This window comes from Sclerotinia sclerotiorum, genomic scaffold, assembly GCF_000146945.2.
Source record: "Sclerotinia sclerotiorum 1980 UF-70 scaffold_2 genomic scaffold, whole genome shotgun sequence".
NCBI classification, from domain to species: Eukaryota; Fungi; Ascomycota; class Leotiomycetes; order Helotiales; family Sclerotiniaceae; genus Sclerotinia; species Sclerotinia sclerotiorum.
Window position 1 is genome coordinate 849559 of NW_001820834.1, and position 21649 is coordinate 871207.

The 21649-nt window shown below is 43.1% G+C and overlaps 9 protein-coding genes across 9 annotated transcripts; 5 read left to right on the top strand and 4 right to left on the bottom strand.

Moving 5' to 3' along the window:
• Positions 1-141: 141 nt before the first annotated feature.
• SS1G_01410 (predicted protein) lies at positions 142-1840 on the top strand (the record flags this gene model as incomplete). Its single annotated transcript, XM_001597166.1, has 6 exons — positions 142-270; positions 488-527; positions 822-991; positions 1200-1255; positions 1539-1677; positions 1757-1840. The coding sequence occupies 6 exons, from the start codon at positions 142-144 to the stop codon at positions 1838-1840; spliced, it is 618 nt and encodes a 205-aa protein (XP_001597216.1).
• Positions 1841-3976: 2136 nt separating this feature from the next.
• On the bottom strand, positions 3977-5893 carry SS1G_01411 (hypothetical protein; the record flags this gene model as incomplete). Its single annotated transcript, XM_001597167.1, has 2 exons — positions 3977-5060; positions 5115-5893. 2 exons carry the CDS (start codon positions 5891-5893, stop codon positions 3977-3979), a joined length of 1863 nt encoding a protein of 620 aa, XP_001597217.1.
• Positions 5894-7054: 1161 nt separating this feature from the next.
• On the top strand, positions 7055-8718 carry SS1G_01412 (predicted protein; the record flags this gene model as incomplete). Its single annotated transcript, XM_001597168.1, has 5 exons — positions 7055-7189; positions 7533-7556; positions 8103-8124; positions 8176-8351; positions 8536-8718. The coding sequence occupies 5 exons, from the start codon at positions 7055-7057 to the stop codon at positions 8716-8718; spliced, it is 540 nt and encodes a 179-aa protein (XP_001597218.1).
• A 700-nt stretch (positions 8719-9418) lies between these two features.
• SS1G_01413 (predicted protein) lies at positions 9419-9935 on the bottom strand (the record flags this gene model as incomplete). The annotated part of the gene is made up of 3 exons (XM_001597169.1): positions 9419-9617; positions 9826-9840; positions 9904-9935. The coding sequence occupies 3 exons, from the start codon at positions 9933-9935 to the stop codon at positions 9419-9421; spliced, it is 246 nt and encodes an 81-aa protein (XP_001597219.1).
• A 3670-nt stretch (positions 9936-13605) lies between these two features.
• On the top strand, positions 13606-14530 carry SS1G_01414 (predicted protein; the record flags this gene model as incomplete). Its single annotated transcript, XM_001597170.1, has 3 exons — positions 13606-13747; positions 14228-14271; positions 14465-14530. The coding sequence occupies 3 exons, from the start codon at positions 13606-13608 to the stop codon at positions 14528-14530; spliced, it is 252 nt and encodes an 83-aa protein (XP_001597220.1).
• Positions 14531-15229: 699 nt separating this feature from the next.
• Positions 15230-16908, bottom strand: SS1G_01415 (hypothetical protein; the record flags this gene model as incomplete). Its single annotated transcript, XM_001597171.1, has 4 exons — positions 15230-15656; positions 16005-16116; positions 16186-16806; positions 16860-16908. The coding sequence occupies 4 exons, from the start codon at positions 16906-16908 to the stop codon at positions 15230-15232; spliced, it is 1209 nt and encodes a 402-aa protein (XP_001597221.1).
• A 425-nt stretch (positions 16909-17333) lies between these two features.
• On the top strand, positions 17334-18587 carry SS1G_01416 (hypothetical protein; the record flags this gene model as incomplete). The annotated part of the gene is made up of 4 exons (XM_001597172.1): positions 17334-17588; positions 17642-17918; positions 17970-18178; positions 18237-18587. 4 exons carry the CDS (start codon positions 17334-17336, stop codon positions 18585-18587), a joined length of 1092 nt encoding a protein of 363 aa, XP_001597222.1.
• Positions 18588-19148: 561 nt separating this feature from the next.
• On the top strand, positions 19149-20396 carry SS1G_01417 (hypothetical protein; the record flags this gene model as incomplete). The annotated part of the gene is made up of 1 exon (XM_001597173.1): positions 19149-20396. The coding sequence occupies one exon, from the start codon at positions 19149-19151 to the stop codon at positions 20394-20396; it is 1248 nt and encodes a 415-aa protein (XP_001597223.1).
• A 414-nt stretch (positions 20397-20810) lies between these two features.
• Positions 20811-21437, bottom strand: SS1G_01418 (hypothetical protein; the record flags this gene model as incomplete). The annotated part of the gene is made up of 1 exon (XM_001597174.1): positions 20811-21437. The coding sequence occupies one exon, from the start codon at positions 21435-21437 to the stop codon at positions 20811-20813; it is 627 nt and encodes a 208-aa protein (XP_001597224.1).
• Between the last annotated feature and the right edge of the window lie 212 nt (positions 21438-21649).

Consider the following 21649-nt stretch of genomic DNA (forward strand, 5'->3'; position numbering starts at 1 on the left):
TACCTAATTAAGTAATTAAGAATAGTCAAGAGTTAAACCCCCCAGATCAGCGCAGGTCAGGTGTGGTCACGAATGAGACATACAGGAACTGGACTCGTATGCTCACGAGGTTTACATCTTAGCATTCTCTGCCGTGCTGAAATGTTCACAGGTGGCACAGCACAGCAAATCTTTGTCCATTATGGCGGGGCATCGCGGCATTGGGGTCGAAATTTTTCGAGCTTCGTTTCAGATTCTGTCGAGATGCCTTATGTTATGCCTGGTATACTTGTATGTAGTTACAAGTGGATTGCATACATGATCTAGAATGGGTCCTGGGTCATCATTCCTACCTATGAATTTTTTCATTCGCCCATTCATGAAGTAATCGTTCGTTCGCATGTCATACCCCGGGTTGGGGATTAGCACGTTTCATCTTTCATGTATGATGTAAACATCCAATCCAAAGACTCAATTCGGAAAAGTTTTCACTGGTCTATCTACTTAGGTATGCGAGGCTGCGAGTGTTGGGAAAGGCGTGACAATACGTATGTATTTTATGTATGGAAGGACAACTCAACGCCGCGATGCAAAAGTTGGGTTGGTGGCTTGGTAGGTTGGCTGGACACTAAATACGGAAGTGGTGTATTTTTATGCTTGTTAGAGTCTTGGAAGTGGTCTGGATGGGTGAGAAATGTGATATCTTATGATGAAATATGATAATATAACGGCAAGGCGGTGCCGGGTGCAGTGAGGCTAGATGCTTGAGATAACCCAAGGAAAAGTTTTTCTCGGGAGCTTTTTATTATTTTTGGGCATTTGTATCATATTGGGAGTACTAGTTACGACTGCGTTAGAGAATACAAAATCTTGGATTGGTTCGTCAACTGCACAGTCAAATTGTGGCCCAACCACTGAAAATAACGAACGAATGGACGAACTGTGGCTGGAATACGGCGCGGATGTCCGTCTAGCTTGCACTGGGCAAGTGCCTATGTTTTACATTTTACATGTAAGCCACGTGATTTTATATTGACTGCTTGAAGAATTTTCTTGGTTGCAGGTTTATGTGATATGTGATATGGTACGGTATCGTCATTTTTGCATGGTGCTCTTACATAGTACTTGCATTTGCATTTGTGGTAAATCAAGCAATAAGGGTCTTAAATAACATACCATGTATATGTCATGTACTATCATGTAAATGAAAAACCTACAAGAGGTTAGATGTGAAAAGTGAATTTTACGATCATGTAAATGTTCAGTGGGTGCAAAAGTAATGTATGTATATGTCATGCGATGCGATGCAATGCTATGCTATGTAAATGTAATGCCATGCGATGTACATTTGGTCTCGGCCGCTCCACTCTACTCCATCTCTACTGTAGAATCTCGGGCCCTGGTTAGCAACTTGCGAAACGAAGTTTGCAGTAGTAACTGTTGGTTTCTACCTACAGCTCCATACTCCTTACGCCATCTTACCATAGATAATGATTCCATTGTTGGCGGTGAAGAGTCTCTACTGCACTCTACTGTACTCTACTGCGGACTCCGTGCAGAGATGTTCGCGATAGTGGAGTCTCGAGTCCCTCGACGAGGAAAAATAGGATCATTGGCTTGACTCGAGTCGACCAAAAATGGGAAGTAACGGGTGATTATGCAGCTACCGTTTTAGCCGATGGAGTCAATGATGTACAGGTATGTACATATGGGATGAGTGTGTATGAAAAGAGCGCAGTACATTTTACATACATACAGAAGTACTTACATTATGCAGCTACGCTCTAGTCTCCGGAGCAGAAGAGTGGGGCTGTCAACTCAAATCACGAAAATGATTTTGTACATTCTGCAAGGATCATAAGACGAAATGTGGAGAGCACTAACTAAACTAGCCTGTGCAGAAATGGAGAACAGAGAAAGGGCACTAGGGCTTCAAACTTGGTGTGCGAGTGAGAGAATTTTTTTGAAACATGAAACACCACGTATTTCACGGGGTAAACACAAAGGGGTCGTGAAGAAAAGAGTTTGTTTCAGGATGGATGGGGTGGCTATTGGATGGATCATTGGCGAAAGTTGGATGGGTGTGGAGAAGAATTCGCGGGAAGGAGTTGCTTTCATTGGTTGGTAGTGGGAAACGTATTGGATGGTTCGATTTACGGTGGAGTCGGGGTTGAAAAGATCTTAGAGGAAGAACTGGTGGTCTTGCTGGGACGGAAGGGAGGAGAAGAGGAGAAGAGTAGATTGGCTAGGGAATTGTGAGCTAGGGCGGATGGTTTGCTGTGTGTTTGGTACAAGATGAGCGATATTGGTTTGCTTCGGAGATACCGGCGGGAGGAATTATCGGTAATCGTGATGTGAATACAGGTACAGGTACATACGGGGAAGGCGAGAGCAAACATGGAAAAGTGTCTAGATTGAGAAAACTTCGTTTTGTCTGTTAAGGCATTCTAGATAGATGTGAAATCTGGAGGAAGGAAGGAATACAGGAAAAACCTCGAAGTCATTTGGGTAACACAACTTACAAGCACAGCAGCAAACAAATATTTGCATCACCATCACCATCAAGTTAAGCACAATCACAATCACAAGCACAAGCAGAAGAAATATTGTTTGAACATGAATCTCATGTATTATTATTGACTATTTTTCCGTATTTTTTTATGGCTATCTGAATTTTTCCATCTCATCTCGTCCTATGGTGTATGTATGTGGAGTACAGTAAAAATTAAATACAAAAAAAATTGAGTTCCTGAAACAAGTCACTCAATATCCTCCCAAATCCATCATAGACAACACAAGTTAAAAGAAAGCAACAGATAGAACCGAATTAGATACAAGAAAAACAGTCCCCATGAGATAGAAATCATTTCATGTCAAAGATGGAAAGAACTGCATCAAAAATGACATATCGAGATATCGTAAAAGGAGATTTTTTGGTAAGGAAAAATCCCGATGATTTGTTCGTGATCGGTCGATGTGGTGTGTTTTTTTGTATGTTTTCGAAATCTCGTCGATGTGTCTTTTCGTTCATCAGTCATGATTGCATGTCATTGCTCATCATGAGTAAGATTCTGAAAAAGAATCGCGAGTGTTCGTAAAACGTAAAACACTTTTGAATGGATATGTGGATAAAATGGATAAATATGCGAAGATGGTCATCGATTGTGTAGTTCAAAGCAAACGCTTCATTTGGAACAAACTTGGGAGAGAGGTATTGGCGTGAATAAAATAAAAAGCAGTTGTGCTCGTAATCTTGTGTAATGTGTGTGTATCTTCATGTCGTGGTAGTATTGATAAAATAATATTTAATGAAATAGTTCGTGATAACGTCGTCGTTAAAAATAAACTCTTTTGAGTTTTATAATGTAAGGAAAATTGGTTGCTAGTAATAGCTTGTGATGTTGCGTGTTGCGATGCGTTCGAATTTTTAGCCATCCCCTTTCCCTGTCCCAATGTTCCGTTCCAGAGTCCAAAAGAGAGAATCCATCCCCAAGTACCAATCCATCCTCCTTCCCCATCCAAATTTACAGAAATATGTATTCCCATTTGCTGTCCAGCTGCGAGCTGATGTCGTCTTGTGCCTGGCAAAAAAAAAAACAATAATAAATATGAAATTAAGAAAAAAGACCCCGCCAAGTTTGATGACCCGTCGCTAACTATGATCGATTGATGATGCAGTAGAAAAAGGAGAGTAAAAAGAAACGCAAATGTTTAAACCATCCATAAACCATAAAACCATAAAGCCATGAGAGAACCATTAAGCCATAAATGAAAAGAAAAGAAAATCCAATAAAAAAATCAGACGCTCGCTATTTCGCTCATTAACAATTGAGAAATTAAGAGAAGATGCGTGAGCAACAAAGTCTCTGTTCGCAATGAAGCCATAAAATCGTAAAAGCCGTAAAGTTTTAAGAGTAGTAAGAATTCGTAGTGTCGAAGTAGAGGGGAGGGTTTTTTTTTTCTTGGATGACATAAAGTTTGGTCTAAATCTCAAGATTTAACCCGATGAGGTATCGCACTCTTCCGGACCATTCCTGGAATTACATTCCGAGACTAGCTTAGCAAAATTCCTAACAACCTCACTTGGAACTTGATCCCACAGTAATGAACGAGTGTACACTTCTGCGGCCGATTTCTTGGAATTGGATCGCATGGCTGCAAGGGATTCAAGGAGGTTCTTTCGTCCTTGAGATGTTGATCTGGTGGCGGGAGAGTTGTCGAGGAAATCTTGAGACGTCAACCCATTGTATTGTGCTGCAGACAATGAAAAGAGTTGCTCGTTGTTTTGGTCTTCGGTTGGTTGCGCAAGACTGTTGGCAAGATCTCCAAGAGTGGATGATGTGACGCCGACCATTTCATTACCTCCCATGGAAGGGTTTTGAGTAGTGGACCAGGAGGTACCGGATGGAAGAGGGGCAATGGCGTTGGTAACATCAGAGACAGATACACCGGAAGCGGATTGTTGAATGCCAGCATCCTTGAACACATCCTCGAGGAGTGTTGCAGATGCAGCACGAACATCATCCGACATTCTAGGAATGCTTGGAGAAGTACCCTTGGAAGCGACGAAAGCACCAACAAGAAGCAACATCAAGAGGAGACCTTGGGCAGCAGGCTTCTCTGGTTCGCTAAGAAGGGAAGTGTCGACCTTCTTAGTGGGAACCAGTGAATTCTCAACCTTAATTTCACTTTCCATGGAAAAGTCGTTAAGGAAAGAGATGTTGTCCCAATTGCCATCCATGTTCAGACCATCAATGTCAGAGTAGTCAGCAGAGAAACCGGTCGAACTGGGAACAGTTGACATGGCGGTGCTTTCCATCTTCTGCATGTGTTCTGTGAGGACGCTCACTTTCTTGCGGAGGTCGCCGGTTTCGAGGGTGTGGGTTCGTACCATCTCTTCCTTCTCCATCTGCAAGCTCTCAATGTATTGTTGGTAGTGTTGCTCTTTACGAGCCCACTCATCCAAAGCAAGCTTTGCTTCGGCCAAGTCCTCCTCAAGATCGTTAATCAAAGCAGTGTAGTGCTTCTTTTCGTCCTCAAGGCGCTCGGTGTGTTGCTTCTTGCGCTGGCGTGAGTCAAGACTGTTGTGATGGTTAGTAACCAATTGTAACCAATTAATGGGATTGTAAACTTACGCCGCTTGTCGGTTTCTCAACAAACGTTTTTGCTGCTTGAGCTCCTTGATCTCCTGCTCATCAGTGGATTGGGAGATGAGTTGATCGATGTTGGTGAGATTTCTCTCGGCCGGAATATCAAAACGGGCATTCTTCTTTCGGATGCCATCACCCCTTCTTGACATTTCAGGATGCGATCGTAGAGTTGGGCTGTGTGGGCGCATGCGTTTGGGAATGCGGTGGTCCATCTCTGAAACCGACCAGTCCTTTTGTGGGGATGGATGACTTGAACCATTGGCGTTGGCGGAGAAGAGGGGGAGTTGATGGTTGCCGGGGTTTGTGAATGGTGTTTGCACGGGACGTTGAAAGATAGGAACATTGACCTCAAATTCGGATGGAAGCCCATCATGACCTTGCATTGGTGTGCTCATACCAGAACTATTTCCCATACCCCAACCGTGATTCGAATGTCCGTATGTTCCGTTTTGTGCAGCCTCGATACGCATGAATGGGTTGTTGCTGTTGTGCTCGACAAAGGGATTGTTGGAAGCCATTGGTTGCATCTCGACGTGTTGCCATTCATCGGATTTGGGTGAGAACAATGTCGAAGATACTGCAAAGGATTCCCGCCTGCTATTGTCCATGGGTGGAGACATTTCTAAGCCGGAATCTAATGCAGAGTGATCGAGAATGTTATCATCAAGAATGCTCCCTTCGTCCTCTTCAAAGTAGTTGTGGGGTTGAGTGTCGACAGATAATGACGACTGTCTGTAGTAACTGTGCATGGGGAAGGCGGCCATAGCAAAGAATTTCCTGCTGTGGTCTTGTTGTGAGGTGGGTTGGTGTTGTGGTTAAAAAAGAGGTGGGTAGAGTGAAGCGAAGTTATTTTCGGATGAGATGGGGTAAAATAGATAAAATAGTGGCGGTGAGAAAAGATAAAAGTTATCGATAGGATCGTCAACGATCACGAAAACTTGAATGTAAAGAGGAAGAGAAAAAGATAATTTCGTTTTGGGCGGATTAATCAATGATATGATTGAGTGAAGGGATAGATCACTGGTTGTGTTTTTCTGTCAAAGAAAAAGACAAGATTGGCAAGAGAAGTGACTGTTTATGAGGATGTTGATGTTTGATATGAATATTTAAGGTCGGATTTGGGTGGGAGATGTTCAGTTGATATGTGAGGGACAAGAGTGGTGGTGTATGAGTGGGTTGGGTCTGGGTTCCGATATAATTCGGGCGAGACAAACAGTAGGGAGGGATTGTATGGCTTGATTTGGAGTGGAGAATGGAGGTACAAAGACTGTAAGAAGTTTAAGTCTGTTGGGTCCCTTTTTGGTTCGAGTGGTCGTATGGGTCGTATGGTGGTAGGAGTAGTGCAGAATTGCAAGCAGTTGCAGTTGCAGTTGCAGGAAAGTGTGCAGCAAGTAGTAGAACTTGAGCTTAGCAGTCGGTGCAGCAGACAAGAGAAGTAAGAGAGGCACGTTAGAAAAGCAGGTTAAGTATGCAGGTAAAATAGAAGAATGTCGTTGGTAGATATGGGTAGATATGTGGATATCTTGGAAGAGGGGTCTGGGAATCCGGGAGAAGGATATGAGGTGAAAGAGTAAGATGGGTCGTCGCGGGTGTTTAAAAAATAATAATAATAAGAATAATAATAATGAATTAATGGATAATGAATTATATGTTCTTCAAGGGTTCACTCTTCTAATTCTTTTTCTAGCTCTTCTTATTTTATATTAGCACGATATTACGAGTGCTTGTTTTTGTTATTCTCTTTTACCCAATCTTGCACCCATGGCATGATACAACACTGGGTATAACTACTTGTGGAGGGGAAGAGTGAGGGGGGTGATGCGAGATGAACATGGTTACAATATGGAGCCTCCCTCATTCTTACTACACTTAATGGAGTAATGCGCGAATGGGTAAAATATAGTGAGTGGATGAAATGATGGGCGATGGTCCTAGCAGCGGATAGGGAAGATTTTATCGTACCACCCGAAAGGTTCAAGGAATCTCCACTCCATAGAGGTCAAGTTGTGGAGACTTCTAGCCTTTCGAATTATGAGAAACTTATGCTACCTTCTTTTACAGTATTGATTATTTTAATATTAAAATCAAAATTAGAATTAGCATCAACATTAGCATTAGCATTAGTGTTATTTATTCTATGCATTACTCCATCTATTAAGTAATAAAGTACAGTATATCCTCACTCATACATGATATCGTCTAATGAACTATTCGGGATCCCGATGCTCTCTTAAGATCTACAGTTCAATTGTTCTACATGTTTATTTGCGGTACATAGATTTCCAATCTGTACACCCGGAGGATATCAACCATATGGAAATTGTGTGCATGTGGTCGTACATACACACCAAAGGGAAATAAAAAGAGCAGTTTCTTTCCTATTAAGACTAAACGTTAGTTTAGCGGTATGGGAACGGGAAAGGCAAGGTAAGTGCGGATGCTAACGATTAGCACTTGCATTTCATTGCATCGCAGCATTACAGTACCTACTTTTACATTTCGAATCTGAATCTAATATGGGAAGGGAAAAATCCAAAAATCCAAATAATATTAAATATTTTGTTCTTCATTTAGCATCTGGATGATTTGACCCAAGGCAATTTAAACTTAAGATTTCCCGCTCAAAGCCTTGAAAAAGTTGCATTTGATCGGTTGAACCTCAAATAAATCATGATGTTGGATAACGATACGGGAAACGAGGAGGGGTTGAAGCTTTGATTGGATTATTCATGCTCTTTCCCGAGGTTTGGATTAAATCTGACAGGCTGACTGGTTATTATTAAGGTTATTTGACAAGACGAGATAGAAAATGATTCCACTATCAGTCGGCATTCGGTAATCTATCTATCTGTCTTTCCTTTTCTTCTCTCGAATATTCCAACAGACGAGAGAAGAATTCGGAAAAGAATGAGACTGGGAAACTCCAGATAATTGTATTTGCTACTTTCTAACTGGGCGTAGCACGAAGATTAGACTTCCCTTTTAGCTTTAACAGGTTTGTCTTAGAGCCCGGATCTAATCGTGAACTAACCCCAAGAGAATTCAGATGAGTTTTCTCCATCAACCGCTTCCAGCTCTCAAAAAATACCATTCTTAAGGTATATAAAAAAAAGGGCACTGGATCCATATCTAAATCTCTTTAAACATTGCCCATGGGAGCGCAAAGTCAACATGGATAAAAACAAAAGTGTCTTGGCTCCCTCTGTTCCCTGCTCATATCAGGTTGGGCATCTATGGAGTATGCTTGATTCTGAACGGTTGCATCAAAATTGCAAAATGAAAGCCACCGATAGGTTGTTTCCTCAGGTGTTGCATACGATTGTTTCTTTACCCTTGTTCATCCTTTCTACACATTCTCATCATTGGAATAATCTGTTTAACTCCGACTTCCCGTTGAAACCACCAGGGCTTGGCTCGTAACGAGAAAATGATGGTGCTTCAGTACCAATCAAAACTTTTGAGGCAATCGGCAATTCCCTGGAAGAAGGTCACTTTATGGATCACGCGTATTGCTCGTGTGGGAGGAAAAGCCTCTCAGGGTATCATTTGTTTACTTTCATCATCTTTCGTCGAAGGAGTCGTTGATTGATCCTCCAGAATGGTATTTTTTCTTCGCTTAACCTCTGAAAATTCCCCTTCATCTCACTCATGATCGCTGCTGATCAAACATCATCCAGATCGTAAGTAAAGCACGGGTACCGCCGCAACGGACGGTAATGAGAAAAATCTTCGCCTGGATGATAACATCAAATAAAATGTCTTCCTCGAATCTCACTTCATACCATCATGCTATAATCTCCACCCTTATCCCAATCCTCGGCCCTCTCCACTCGGCAATAAGTCCATCCGTTCATCCATCCGAAACCTAACATGACCATTCGCTCGACTCATGAATACTTGTATTGTCACTGAACTAGGCCTCCTCAAACGGCCGCAGAATGCAGTATCTTTTGTAAGAGTGTGAATGTGAAGCCTCAAATGATAGGTGATATTTTCAGGTTTCCCTCTACCTAATTTACCTAATCAAATGATCGTAATCTCTGTGCCCAATTCAGGGTATGGCAAGCAAATCATTGGTAAATGAAGTCTTCGAGCTTTCCGGTAGCTTTTCATTCTACGGATTCATAGCATCATCGCACCAAAATTCAACCTCAAGGTCTCGTCTCCCACTACCTGGTGCCTGCCGGCAGGCACCTTGCGGGAACATTTACGGGTACGAAACCGATTTTTACCTTAACTACTGCTTAGGTACTGTCAAAAGAGAAAGCCGCAGGGTTTATTCCCGTACCCTAGTATCTATCATTTCTATGGGTAAGAGCCCGAACGAGACGAAGAAGCCTGGCAGCCCAGTTCCAGCCCTTCTTAAATTGAGTTGCCGTGACTATACCTTCAATTTCTATACTACGATCGGTAGACGCATGAATGAATTGCACGTATGACGGCATTTCTAATTTATCGTTTTCCCTCTGGGACTTCTCCCTTGACCAACTCTATGAAGTGGAGATTAGCACAGGGAACTCTTCAGGAGGAAGGGGGTTTAAACGACTGCGATGATGCTAGTAAAAGCAACATCAAAATTCCTTCTAGAACATTAAGAGAAGGGTAGGAAAAAGTTTGAATGAACAATTCTATCTTATAATCCTCTTCCCGGTTGCTAACAGCACGAAAATGCTGTAGAGAGCTGAACCCTACTTACAGTACCTGGATGTACCTGTGTGGGGTGGTGTATTTAGCTTCCTCTTGGGCCTTTCAGATCTCTTCTTTTTTTTCTTACACTCCGCACAATTGGAAGTTGCCGCGATGCATGATTTTCTCTCAAAGCTTCGATTGGAAGAAATGAGGGGGCTGGGGAATTCTCAATTATGATTCATGAATGTTATACAACAACAAGTTATGATTTTCACGAAAATGTTTGTTGATTGAGATGGAGATCACGATCGATACGTAAACATTCTACGCGTCTTTATTCCTTGATTCAATAATTTCACTTCCTCTACAGGCGCGGGTATCCTCTGTAACTCTCAGCCTACCGACTGTATATTTTCCTTACTCATTAGTCTTTCCATAGTCCAAATAGTCAAACTTGTCAAATGGGACTACCCGCACAGCCGCGGAATTCCTCACATCCACGCTACAGCCTCCTCTGACTACATAGTTTTAGTTATATTTATCAGATACCAAGTTTTACGCCTACAAAAAAATTCCGAGGCAGAATTTTCATATAATTTTCACACCATTTTTGTCTTCACAATCTTCACCGCTCATCTATATTAGGATCTAATGTCGAGATCCGAATGTTCCGCCTAGGATTCGGGAAGCGAATTCCCAGACCCAATTTCGCAGGAAGATGATGAGAAGTGCAAAGCCACTGATTACGAAGACGCACCAGGTTCTATCATCCCATGAGAAGCCTGGGAAAGAGAAGCCTGATCTGAGAAGGATTGTCGGGTCTATGTTTCAAAATTTTTTACGTAGTGCGAGTGAGAGTGAGATATCTAAGTCTTGAGTGAGGGTCATTCAGATCTTGTTTCTGAAGAGGTAGGCGCGCAAGTTGCGCTTGAGGGTGTTTCGTAAACCTTTCCATTTGAGTTGAGTTGAATTGACTAGAGATTTTCGAGAAGAGCCACAGTAGATACAGGTCTATCGAATCACTAGAGCAATCCAATTTGTTTAGCATGAATCAAAATATGCAGTTTTTAGCTTCTTTGTGAGGCATTGACTTAAACTTCTTCCATCTAGCTTTTAGCTTCTCTTGAATTTTCCATCTCTAGGTTTTTCCGATATTCCAATGTGGATCTGTCTACCTACCCTTCTCCGTAGATCTATCTATCAATCCCATAATATCCGTCCTATATCATAACACAGACTCTTATATTTTACCAATGACGTGCTTGCAATATAAGTTTATCATGTGTAGATCACTGGGATCATCCATGGACAAAATGTATTTTAGTTATCAGACTAATTATTAAAGCATGAATAAGAAGTAAATTACGAATGCCAAAGTGGGTTCATCTGATCTGAAGATTCTAGGACAAAGCTTCTGAAAATCCCCGAGATTCGCCGATTAGATTGGATTGATCTGAGGATTTTCAGATTTGCTATCATTATCATATCATATGTACCGTATCGCATCGTCGGCTCTGAGTATTGTGGGCCATGTCAATTGAGAACGGATGATTTTTTTCATTTTCAGATGAAGTGATTGATAGAAGTTCCAAGCGCAATGGAACATCACGAATTACCCTAGTTCTTTTAATCTAGATCCATATTTATCAGTCCCCATTTCAAATGTAGCTAAGTGATTTTGCACAGATTTTCCAAGCATTACAGTACCGAGTACGGCAGAGAAAAACTTCTAGGTTACGGAGCCCTAAAGTGATGAATGATGGTGCGGTGAAGACATCTCGGTGCAGCTAGCCGTTCGCCACTGCTTGGTTACTGTAGTCTTGATGGGAAGCCGCATGCTCCACATCGGGTCCTTCCTCTACCTCCTACTCCGTTAGCTATCAGGCTACAAACGAGCCATACCACCGGAAACGTGATATGTGGGTTGCCGGTGTTGACCGCTTGGTGGTCTGTCTGTCGTCGCGGGGTTACTTTTTGATCTTTCCTTTTGTTTACTTGGTAGTGTAATGGTGATAGTGATAGTGGCGTGAAAAGTTTTCAGGAAACTAGAATGTATATAGGAGAAGAGAGGAGGCGTATTTAGCTAAGGAGGGTTCTAGGTTGAAGGGGACAGCTTCCGGTGTTGACCGCTTGGTGAACTGCGAACTATAGTCTACAGTACAGTCTACTTGTTACCTCATTTTTTACTATCGCGGGGCAAGTTTACTTGGTATGAAAAAAACTTTTTATGCATTCATGGTTTTTTGTGCTTGACCGCCAGATGAGCCATACTCGGTCGGCACAACCCTTCTATTGGAATCGAAGAGATCGAAAATTCCATGAATTCTAGAAGTTACTTTGTTCAAGCGTTTTTTCTATTCCCTATTCTTAAATCAAGTGGTTAAATTGATTACGGAATTACTGTCTGAGGTTATTCACTATATTGTCTGGATGCAACTCAAAATGACCATCAGTCAGCAGGTCAGAATAATTGGGGGATGCTATGCTTGCTAAGCCAACTTGAGGAAGGGATTTATCATGACCGGCAAAATATTGACAATATTCATCATCGCGGTACTTATTCTTTCTCTCGTTCGATGGATCACCAAGAAACAAACGCCCCTGCGGTATCTGATGTGCGTACATTCCGGCATCTTGACCGAGCACAAGTGAAACCTCACTAATGTGAGGAGATTCGGATCACGAAAACTGATTTAGGTGGTATCAGGGTCTGATCCAGTTATTAGTGCATGGATTATCTACAAAATATGGAACATATGGGACATTAAGATATGGAACATATGGAGAAATGTTAGACCCTAGGTATGTATAGAGGATGAAAGGAAGAGAAAGGAGGGGCAATCAGAACGCGAATTGGTGATCAAAGGAGGGAAAAGAGGATTCAATAGATGTCCAACAATGTGCAAGAGGTTCGAATCGAGCGCCGCTGATCATGAGGTATTGGTGTATAGATCTGAAGGCTCCCAGGCCTGCTATTTACGTATGATTACTGGGACGAGAGGAATATCAATGCTATAGATGGAGAATTCGTGGGCTGTGCTATTTGGAGATGAAAGGATTCTGGTAGTGGATATTCGTATATCCGGGCACTGATACTATTTCAGGAAATGGACATTATAATTTGAGACTTGATCATTCTACTTCCTGTCATCATGTTCGTATTACCTGATCATCGTCGGGTGCCTTGGCTGCGTGAAGCTGGGGATAGGGGCATGTACTATGATTCGCTTGAGGATCCCCTCTCGATGCCGGACAGGATATATGGGTTTAACGTGCTTCTCTTCTCGATGCTAATGATGAAAATCTCGATGAGCCACAAACGTGATGCGTACAGATTCTCCTCTTTCATCATCATCATTCGACAAATTCCTTCCATTCCATATAGATCTACGCAAGTCAGAGAGCGGTGAAGGAACCAGAAAAACCGCTTGACGATTGGAGCGGGGGGAGGGGAAGCTCCACTCAACTCCACGAATACCGTTTGAGGAGAGTTATCTCGGTACCAAACTATTCCAACACGCTTGCCCATAATGATGAACTATGTGCTATACGTTATGGTGTTACGAGCCTTGTTGGATACCGTAGAATATTATGGAATTTGATTTGCTATTTTTATGCTAGCAGTGGGGTACCGTGATAAAGAGATAGGAAATATTGTTAGTCAGGATACGATTGCATTGAAAAATGAGACATACATATTCTGTACAGTAAAGCATACCGCGGAACGTCAAAATCATATTGAGAAGTACTATCCGGGGGTCGTTAGGATGTGGGGAGAGAGAGCCTCAACTTAGATTTTCAATGCGAGACGATTGCGCTGAAAAGCTGCAGTGGTAAGTTTATCAGTATGCAGATATCACTAGATAGTGGCAACTTTACTCTTGAAGGAGAAGAAATCCTCCGAGAAAACCGCATCGATCCCATCGCACGGGCATCTTCGGTAGCATCAAAATGGGGTCCAGTCCAGGACTGCATGACTTTTTACGGAAGTAGGTACAAAGTACAGTACAGTAGCTTAGCTCGTCCAAGAAATCACTCCACTCATCGCCGCTTTCAACAAACTCATGTGGTTATTCAGCAGTGCTCATCCTGCAACGCACCGGAAGATTCCAAATGCACATACTAACCAGGGAGAATTGCAGTATCGGGTGGAAGTGGAAATGCAAATAAGAATGGGAATGTAAAGGAGCTTCACCGCCATCACTAGGGATGTATGTAGCATGTAAGTTTCTGCAAATGGGTCTCGGGATCTGCCAGTAATCCTCGTGATCGACCGAGGTAAGGTTCGCATTGGGATGGGGTAGTAATATATTTGTTACATTCCGTATGTACTGTAGCTGTATGGGAGTGGAGTGTATTTTGACTTTCATCTATGGTGGTATACTTGAACCAAACAAGAACATTGGCGGAAAACTGAATATCAGAAACAATTCCAAACAATTTCCAACTCAAATCTTATCTGTAATCAGTTGAGACACAACCAACTGGATGGCGACTGGCAAGGTATGTCAAGGTAAGTTACCCTACAACGCTTACTAGACATCTTATCGTATCCGTTTCATGTCCCTTCAGGTGATCTTTGTCTACATGTGAGTGGTAAGTCTATTTGTATCGTATGTGCCACAGGCAGTAACGGATTCGTAGGAAATATGCAAGTCAAAGAATTGTTCTCTCTTGGCATGATTCTGATGACCTTATCCGACTAGTTGGGACGTACAGTCGGCCCATCGAAGAATACGCATCTTGCAAATAAGTACATGCATCAACAATAAAATATTCGCAACACCTTCAATGTCTGAGACTTCTCCACTGCGAATTTCTCTCGTATACTAGAATATAGTACGGAGTAGGGTATGCTTAGGTGCAGTGCTGCGCCCATTCCTTCCTCCACTTTTGCAGCATCTGCAGCGGGTAAAAGGCTATCTCGCCGAAAAGAGCACGCAAGCAAGTAGATCATAGCAAATACTCATGTGAGATTTTTGAGGCACACTATTTTTCCACTCTGCAAAACTAGACAGAATTTGAATCGAACGACTCGCTAAGTTTTGTTCTCCTATTTAGAAATCACTTTGCAGATGGATTATTATTCGTGAGACATATCAGAGAAACATGAGCCTGTAAGAATTGAGATACAAAAAGACAGAGTATTCATGCAATCTTGTATGTATTTTTCATCGCCATTTTTTTCCTTTAATACTATTTTGATGTCCCGGTGCAAACGGGTTGGGATGTGAAACCTTAAAGCTAGAAACTAAAGGACATTTAAGTCCGGGTATCCCGAAAATATGACGCCCTCAATAACCTCAATAGCAAAAGACTATGTAACTCTGACGCTTGCTAGCAACTGGAGACAAAACAACGATAGGAAAAGAAAACATAGAACTATTTAGGGAATCTTCATGATGAAAAGACCACGAGGATCACTGTATCTTTGAAGGGTGCCCCAGGATGGAGTCTTATGTTTGTTAGTATTAGGAAAATTGCACATAATCCTGCTGCGCAAGAACCCCAGGTTCCATTTCTCCATCTTCATCGCCGAAGAATTCCTCATCGATGACATCTGAATCCACGTCATCGCTGCCTATCTCATCTTCTTCATCGCTTGAAACATCACTCGATTGGTCTCCTGGAGAGGAATCGCCAGCAGCCGCATTCCTACGAATAACACTAGCTTTGATGCGGTGGGGAAGTTTGCAACCTTTCGTAGTGCAGGTACCTGTGTTACTGAAATCCGGGCACTCGTGGATATGTCGCTCTGTGCAAGTAATTCCCTTATCGCAGTATCCATATATTCCAAAGGAATGGCAAACCAATGCTGTCGGCGAAACACGAACGTGGGTATAACGACAATCCGGGTTCGAACAATTGCCCTTGGCAAAATGCAAGCAATTCGGTGTCCTTTCGGGGGTAAGGTCGTGGGATAGGTCGCAAGAATCCCCATTAGGACATTCACCCTTGAGGAGGAAAGTTTTACATACTCCAACTTTTGAAGGGTCATGAATATATTGGCACTTAGGACCCTTGTTACAAGTACCTAGACAAGATGTGGTTAGCTGACACCCAGATCGCTCCCCCTCCAACGCCTCAAGATTGATGAAAGATTCGAAATATGGAAAATAAAGCGGTACCCGTGGTGGTAAATGATTTGCACGGCTCGTTGATCTTGACGACACCGTGTTTCCTTCGATCAGGTCAGCAATTGACACAAGAAATACAATCCGGGAACCCCATGGTATTGAGCCATACCTAGTGGCTTTGATTATCCCTTCTCGATACATGTTTCCGTTTTTGCTTCTATAAAATTTGACACCACCGATTAAAGCAGTCTTGGGCGTAGCATTGGCGGAAGTGAGGTCACCTGAACTAAGTGAGCATGGAACAAAAAGCGGCACCACCTTGTAGCTCGCTGTGGATGTTGGATTCTCACCGGAGGCTTTGACGAGTTTGCTACCATTCTTTGTGACCATAAACCGAATTCCATTGACAGTAACTTCATAATTGCTTGTTCCTGTAGGCTGCATTTTGGAAGAGTCAAAGTTCGCACCCAGACGCTGCAAGTGTCTACTAAGCTTCAACTTCTCCCTTTCATCCCTTTGCTTCAGTTTTTGTCTCCTGGTTTCCTCGATCGCTTTGACTCGAATTTGACTATCCTTCTCAAAGTATGATTTGTTGATCAACTGGAGATGGCGGTCGGTTTTTGTGATGTAACAAGCAGAGGAAGATCGCTCGTTCTCATCCGTAGATGGAGTTACGTTCGATGAATCAGGTTGTGATGGTGAAGCGGGAGTACCGCCATTTAACACAAGGGTACGATGCCGCACAATGCCGACGCCGCCTCCTCGCGCACCTCGGTATCCTCTGGCAGAGTATGCGCCTCTGTGGCTACCTCGACTACCTCTCCAGCTGTTGTTTGCGTAAGGGTGATACGCATAAGCTCCATGGCCTCCTCGTTTGCTTGGTTGTGGATGGAGGCTGTTTGTTGATGCAGGGGAATGTGCTTGATTATACTGATCTGTTGACTGGTGATTTTTATGTTGATTTATTTGACCTAAATGTTGGTATATTAGGCAAGTCAACAAAGAACATGAATGGGTATCCTACCAGCTATGCGACTAATTCGTTCAAGAATAGCCTGGTCTTCTGATGCCATAGTTATAAAGTCCTAGTGGTTAGTATATGAATGCTGTCTTGTATATCGCCTTAGACCGGGAATGTATGTTATACCGCAAGGATTGGACTATCGAAAACGAGTGCTTGTTTGTTCATGAAGAAATCTTTACAATGGAGTTGTAATGGAATAGATCAAATGAGGGAGTTGTGCAGTACAGTATTTGTCAGCAGACATTAGTGCCATCACTAGTGGCAGTCGGCCTTAATCATCCGACAAGGCTGTGACTTTAGATTACCTTTTATCATTGTTCATTGAGAAGGCAACCAACAAAGAACTGGATTGCGCCAGTGTTTGTTCTTTCCAGCAACCACAAGCCACTCACTTAAGACTTATAAGGCATCCTAGGGCTTCTCTAGAAGATACACTTCCCATTCCCATTTGGATAATTGACACATACACACAAAATGGCAGACACAATCATCAAGCCAGATCCGGAGGCAGCTGTCGCATCGCCTAGATTCATGGAAGATGATGATATATATGAAGATGCTGGAGATATGGCGATCAACGAAGATCCGGCATTTCAAAAGTTATGGTTAGGTCGTGTACCTAAATACGTCTGGGATGCATGGGAGGGATTGGGTGGAGATTTGGATGAGGAAATACAAATTGGTACCATTCGCAATTGCCGAGAAAGGATGCCAGATGGCACTGTTAAGGTGCGGGTGAATGCTTTTAACATTTAGGAAATTAGCTGACTTGAGAGCTGTAGGACTCCTATTCCATGTTACTGAGTTCTAATCTTGCACAGCACCAGACTGTCCCCAAGGAATACAATCTTGATATTACCAATGAGAATGTCAAGAATACTTTCATTTTTTCAGAACAGGATCTGCCAGGATTCAAATCGAAATCAAGACAGAAGTTCGCCTTGGAGACTGCGAATATGCCAGCAAGGCTTACCCGTGGAAAGATTGAGAAGCCTGCAAATAAACAGCCATGGGACCCTAACAGGAAATTTCAACCTCAATTTCGGAAGGCAATTCCAAGTACGTTGACATAATACTTTTGCTTCTGCGTCACTAACCTGACTAAATTAGAGAGAACAACTCTTGCCGGTAGGGTTGTCCATGAATTGAGTTGTATCGCCGTGCAAAATGAAGAATCAGACCGCCTTCTAGCTATTAGGACTTTGGAAGCTATGAAGCCCAAAGTGGGCACGAAATTTCTCAATGAGGATCTCGATGTGGGCCAAGGTTTCATTCAGCCTGGTACTATCAAGGCCTCAGACGCTTATAAAAGCTTTATTGTAAGACTTCTGATTCGTACTTACATTTCCTTGCAATACTTACACTGAACCCGAACAGAAAACCAAGAATCCGACTGCTGGTACTAAGACACAACTTACCAAGGCCGCTCGTATGCCAGAAAACGAGCTTCTCGATAGGATCTTCGACTGTTTCCGTAGGTATAACTATTGGTCCATGAAAGCACTACGTGCCGAGCTCCAACAACCGGAAGCATATCTTCGTGAAACTCTCGAGAAAATAGCGTTCTTGGCGAAGACTGGTCGATTCGCAACACAGTGGTCACTGAAGCCCGAGAACAAACTTAACAACTATGAGGGTGCTGGCGATGCGATTGCACCTGGTGAAGACACAGATCTTGGCGATGATGATGAAGATGACGACGAAGATGTCAAATTTGAAGACGTCTGATCTTGTGACTGGCTTTATGGTATGTATTCTACGGCGTTTTTAGGGGGTGAGGATGCATAATGGCGGTTTTTTCTCATGATTAGGTTGATATATGGGAAAGCATAATGGCATGGCGTTACACTCACATATTACTTGTCCAGCGAGGATCTACGTTGGTTAACTGGGGAACTCACTTATGAGAAAAAATCTCAAAATGAGATGTAACATATCATTATAATAAAGCAAATTTTACCAATATCTTTGTTCCAAGTACAAATGACGGGAGAGGTGATGTCGGAGGTATTGCTTCGGATATCCGATGTGGCGCTGGCGCTCAATGACGAACATTGAAGTTTCTAACCCAATAATAAATTTGTAACAATTTCCATCTGCGTGCCTTACATATCCTTTCATTTAAACAGTTACATTTAGACATACCAAACTTTTTTACCAGTCAATTGAGAAAGTATGCTCGTAGAGGCTAGTACTTTTCTTTGATCTGCCAGATTGCAAGCCATTGGCTTTTGCATTTCGTCTTTTTGCCTGGCATCCATCTCCACTCTACAACCAAGAACTTAAAAAATGGCAAGTCTCGCCGGTGGGATTTCGATTAGAGCAAACGCTAGCAGGGCTTTCTCGAGGTTAGGCAGAGAGCTCGGAGTGTCGAGCATCGTCGCTACTCACCTGCGACGATATAAATCCTCATTATCAACAACGTCCCCTCCTCCAAAGCTGTCCCTCCCCAGGCCGTCGCATAACTACCGAATACCCATACGACTTTTCTCGACAAGTCCCCGCGCCTCCTCATCCCCCAAATTTACATACGGTATCTCAGCATCTTACTGCGCCAAAGAAAACCGTTACTCTCCCACCAAAAACCTTACCCCTTTCAACCCCTACAATGCCATTCCTGTACCCCTCAAACCAGCCGACCGCAGGCCCGCTTCTGGCCAAGATGCATTCTTCGTGGCGCCCATATCAAACACCTCGGACATTGCTATTGGAATCGCAGATGGGGTAGGGGGCTGGATTGACTCCGGTGTCGATCCTAGTGATTTTTCACACGGTTTCTGCGAGTATATGGCGCATACGGCTTCGCTTTCGAATGAAATAGACGAAGTTCCTATATCTGCGAGAAGACTTATGCAGAAGGGTTATGATTTGATTTGTGCTTCGGGCAAAGTGCGTGCTGGGGGGAGTACGGCTGTTGTGGGAATCTTCAACTCTGGGGGAAATATGGAGGTTGCAAATTTGGGGGACAGTGGATATATACAATTGAGATCAGGAGCTGTACATTCGGCCTCAGAATTCCAGACACATGCGTTTAATACACCGTACCAATTAAGTCTGGTACCGGAGGCGGTTATGAGACAGGCGGCGAAATTTGGGGGGGAGCAATTGATGGATTTGCCACGGGACGCGGAAGTTGTGAGTAAGGAATTGAAGCATGGGGATGTTGTTGTTTTCGCAACGGATGGGGTTTGGGATAATTTGAGTGGAGGGGATGTTCTTAGGATTGTGAGTAAGAGAATGAGGTATGAGAAGGCCTGGGTCAACGGCGTCGAGGATAAGGGAACGGAGGTGGGAGAGAAGCTTGGAGAATTAATAGAAGAAGGCGGTGTGGAGGGGAAAGATAAGGGTATGCTAAGTTTGCAGAGCTCTCTGGCGGTGGATATCGCCGGAGAAGCTAAGGCCGCAAGTCTTAGCTTGCGGAGGGATGGCCCGTTTGCAAGGGAGGTCCAGAGGAGATATCCGGATGAGAAATGGAGTGGTGGAAAGTCAGATGATATCTGCGTGGTTGTTGTGGTGGCGGTAGAGGAGGGGAAGTAAGTGCAAGACCGGGGTGAGAAGAGACGGAGGACTGCCTTTTAGAACAAAATGTGGTATCATATGATGGGTGGCACAATCATAAGAATCAATAGAGGGCGGACGGCGAGCATTGTGTTTAGTGTATACCTTTGGCATGGAAGCGGGCGGGCAATAGACATCATGAATCGGTCATTTAGATTGTAGAATGCTACGCGGCGTGTAATTATTCATTCAAGCTATCGTGTATATACAAAATTTGTTTGAAACCATCTCAACTTGAAGTGTGAGCAATAGGCATGAATGGAGTAAAGAATTACTTTTATCTAAATCTATCAGTCTATGAGAATTCCGTCGAGACCAATTGTATCGCACATATGTCCATCTATTGCGCATAAAAGCTTTATAAATCTTTTCGGACCTAGTTGAAATTTCAAGTTAAGATGCCTTAACGTCATCATCAGGGATATAATCCACAAACCCACCATCTTTACCCTCCCTTCTCAATAAATATCTAAACCTCTCACTATTACTGACCACCCATTCCGGGATATCATTATTATCCATCAACATTTCATACTCCTCGCCTTTCCTATCCCACAAATCCAGCCCCTTTCTCACTCTATCCACGATCCTTGATTCATTCCTATATACCGCAAGATTTAGACTTGTATGCGAAAAGCTGGCCATCTTGTTCAATGTCTCTGATATCATCGAAAAGCAAGATGAGCAATGCCACGAAGCATTCGCCAAATCTCGCTTTTGGAAATAGGTAACCGGTGCGAAACCTCCTTCGCCGTTTCTTAAATCGGCTGGAAGAATGGTTTTGCTGGGTCCGGCATAGATGGTTGCTTGAGGGTGAGGCCACTCGGGTCCTTTATGGAGGAATTGGAAACCGTAGTAATAGAAACGACTGCGAAGTGTGAGCCGCTTGTTAAAATCACAAGTTCGTAAGAGATCAATGGTCTCCGGGCGTGGAATCTCGTCGATATCTGAGACAATGAGCGCATCTCCTAGGTTGGCCGTTTGGTCTCCGTTGAGCCGGGGAATGACTTGTGTGAACATGGCATTTCGTTGATGATCTTCATAGTCCCATGTCCGATGAGAAGTAAGAGGCCGGTTCTCAAGGAGGTGATATATTATCTTGTGAGAAAATTGAGAAAAACGTGACTGGTTGTCGAAAAAATGGAGAGGTTTAGGACGCCCGGTAAAGGTGATATTAGATTCGACTATGACAAAATAGTCGACATGATCCGCGAGCGTGTTGAGACGAATCT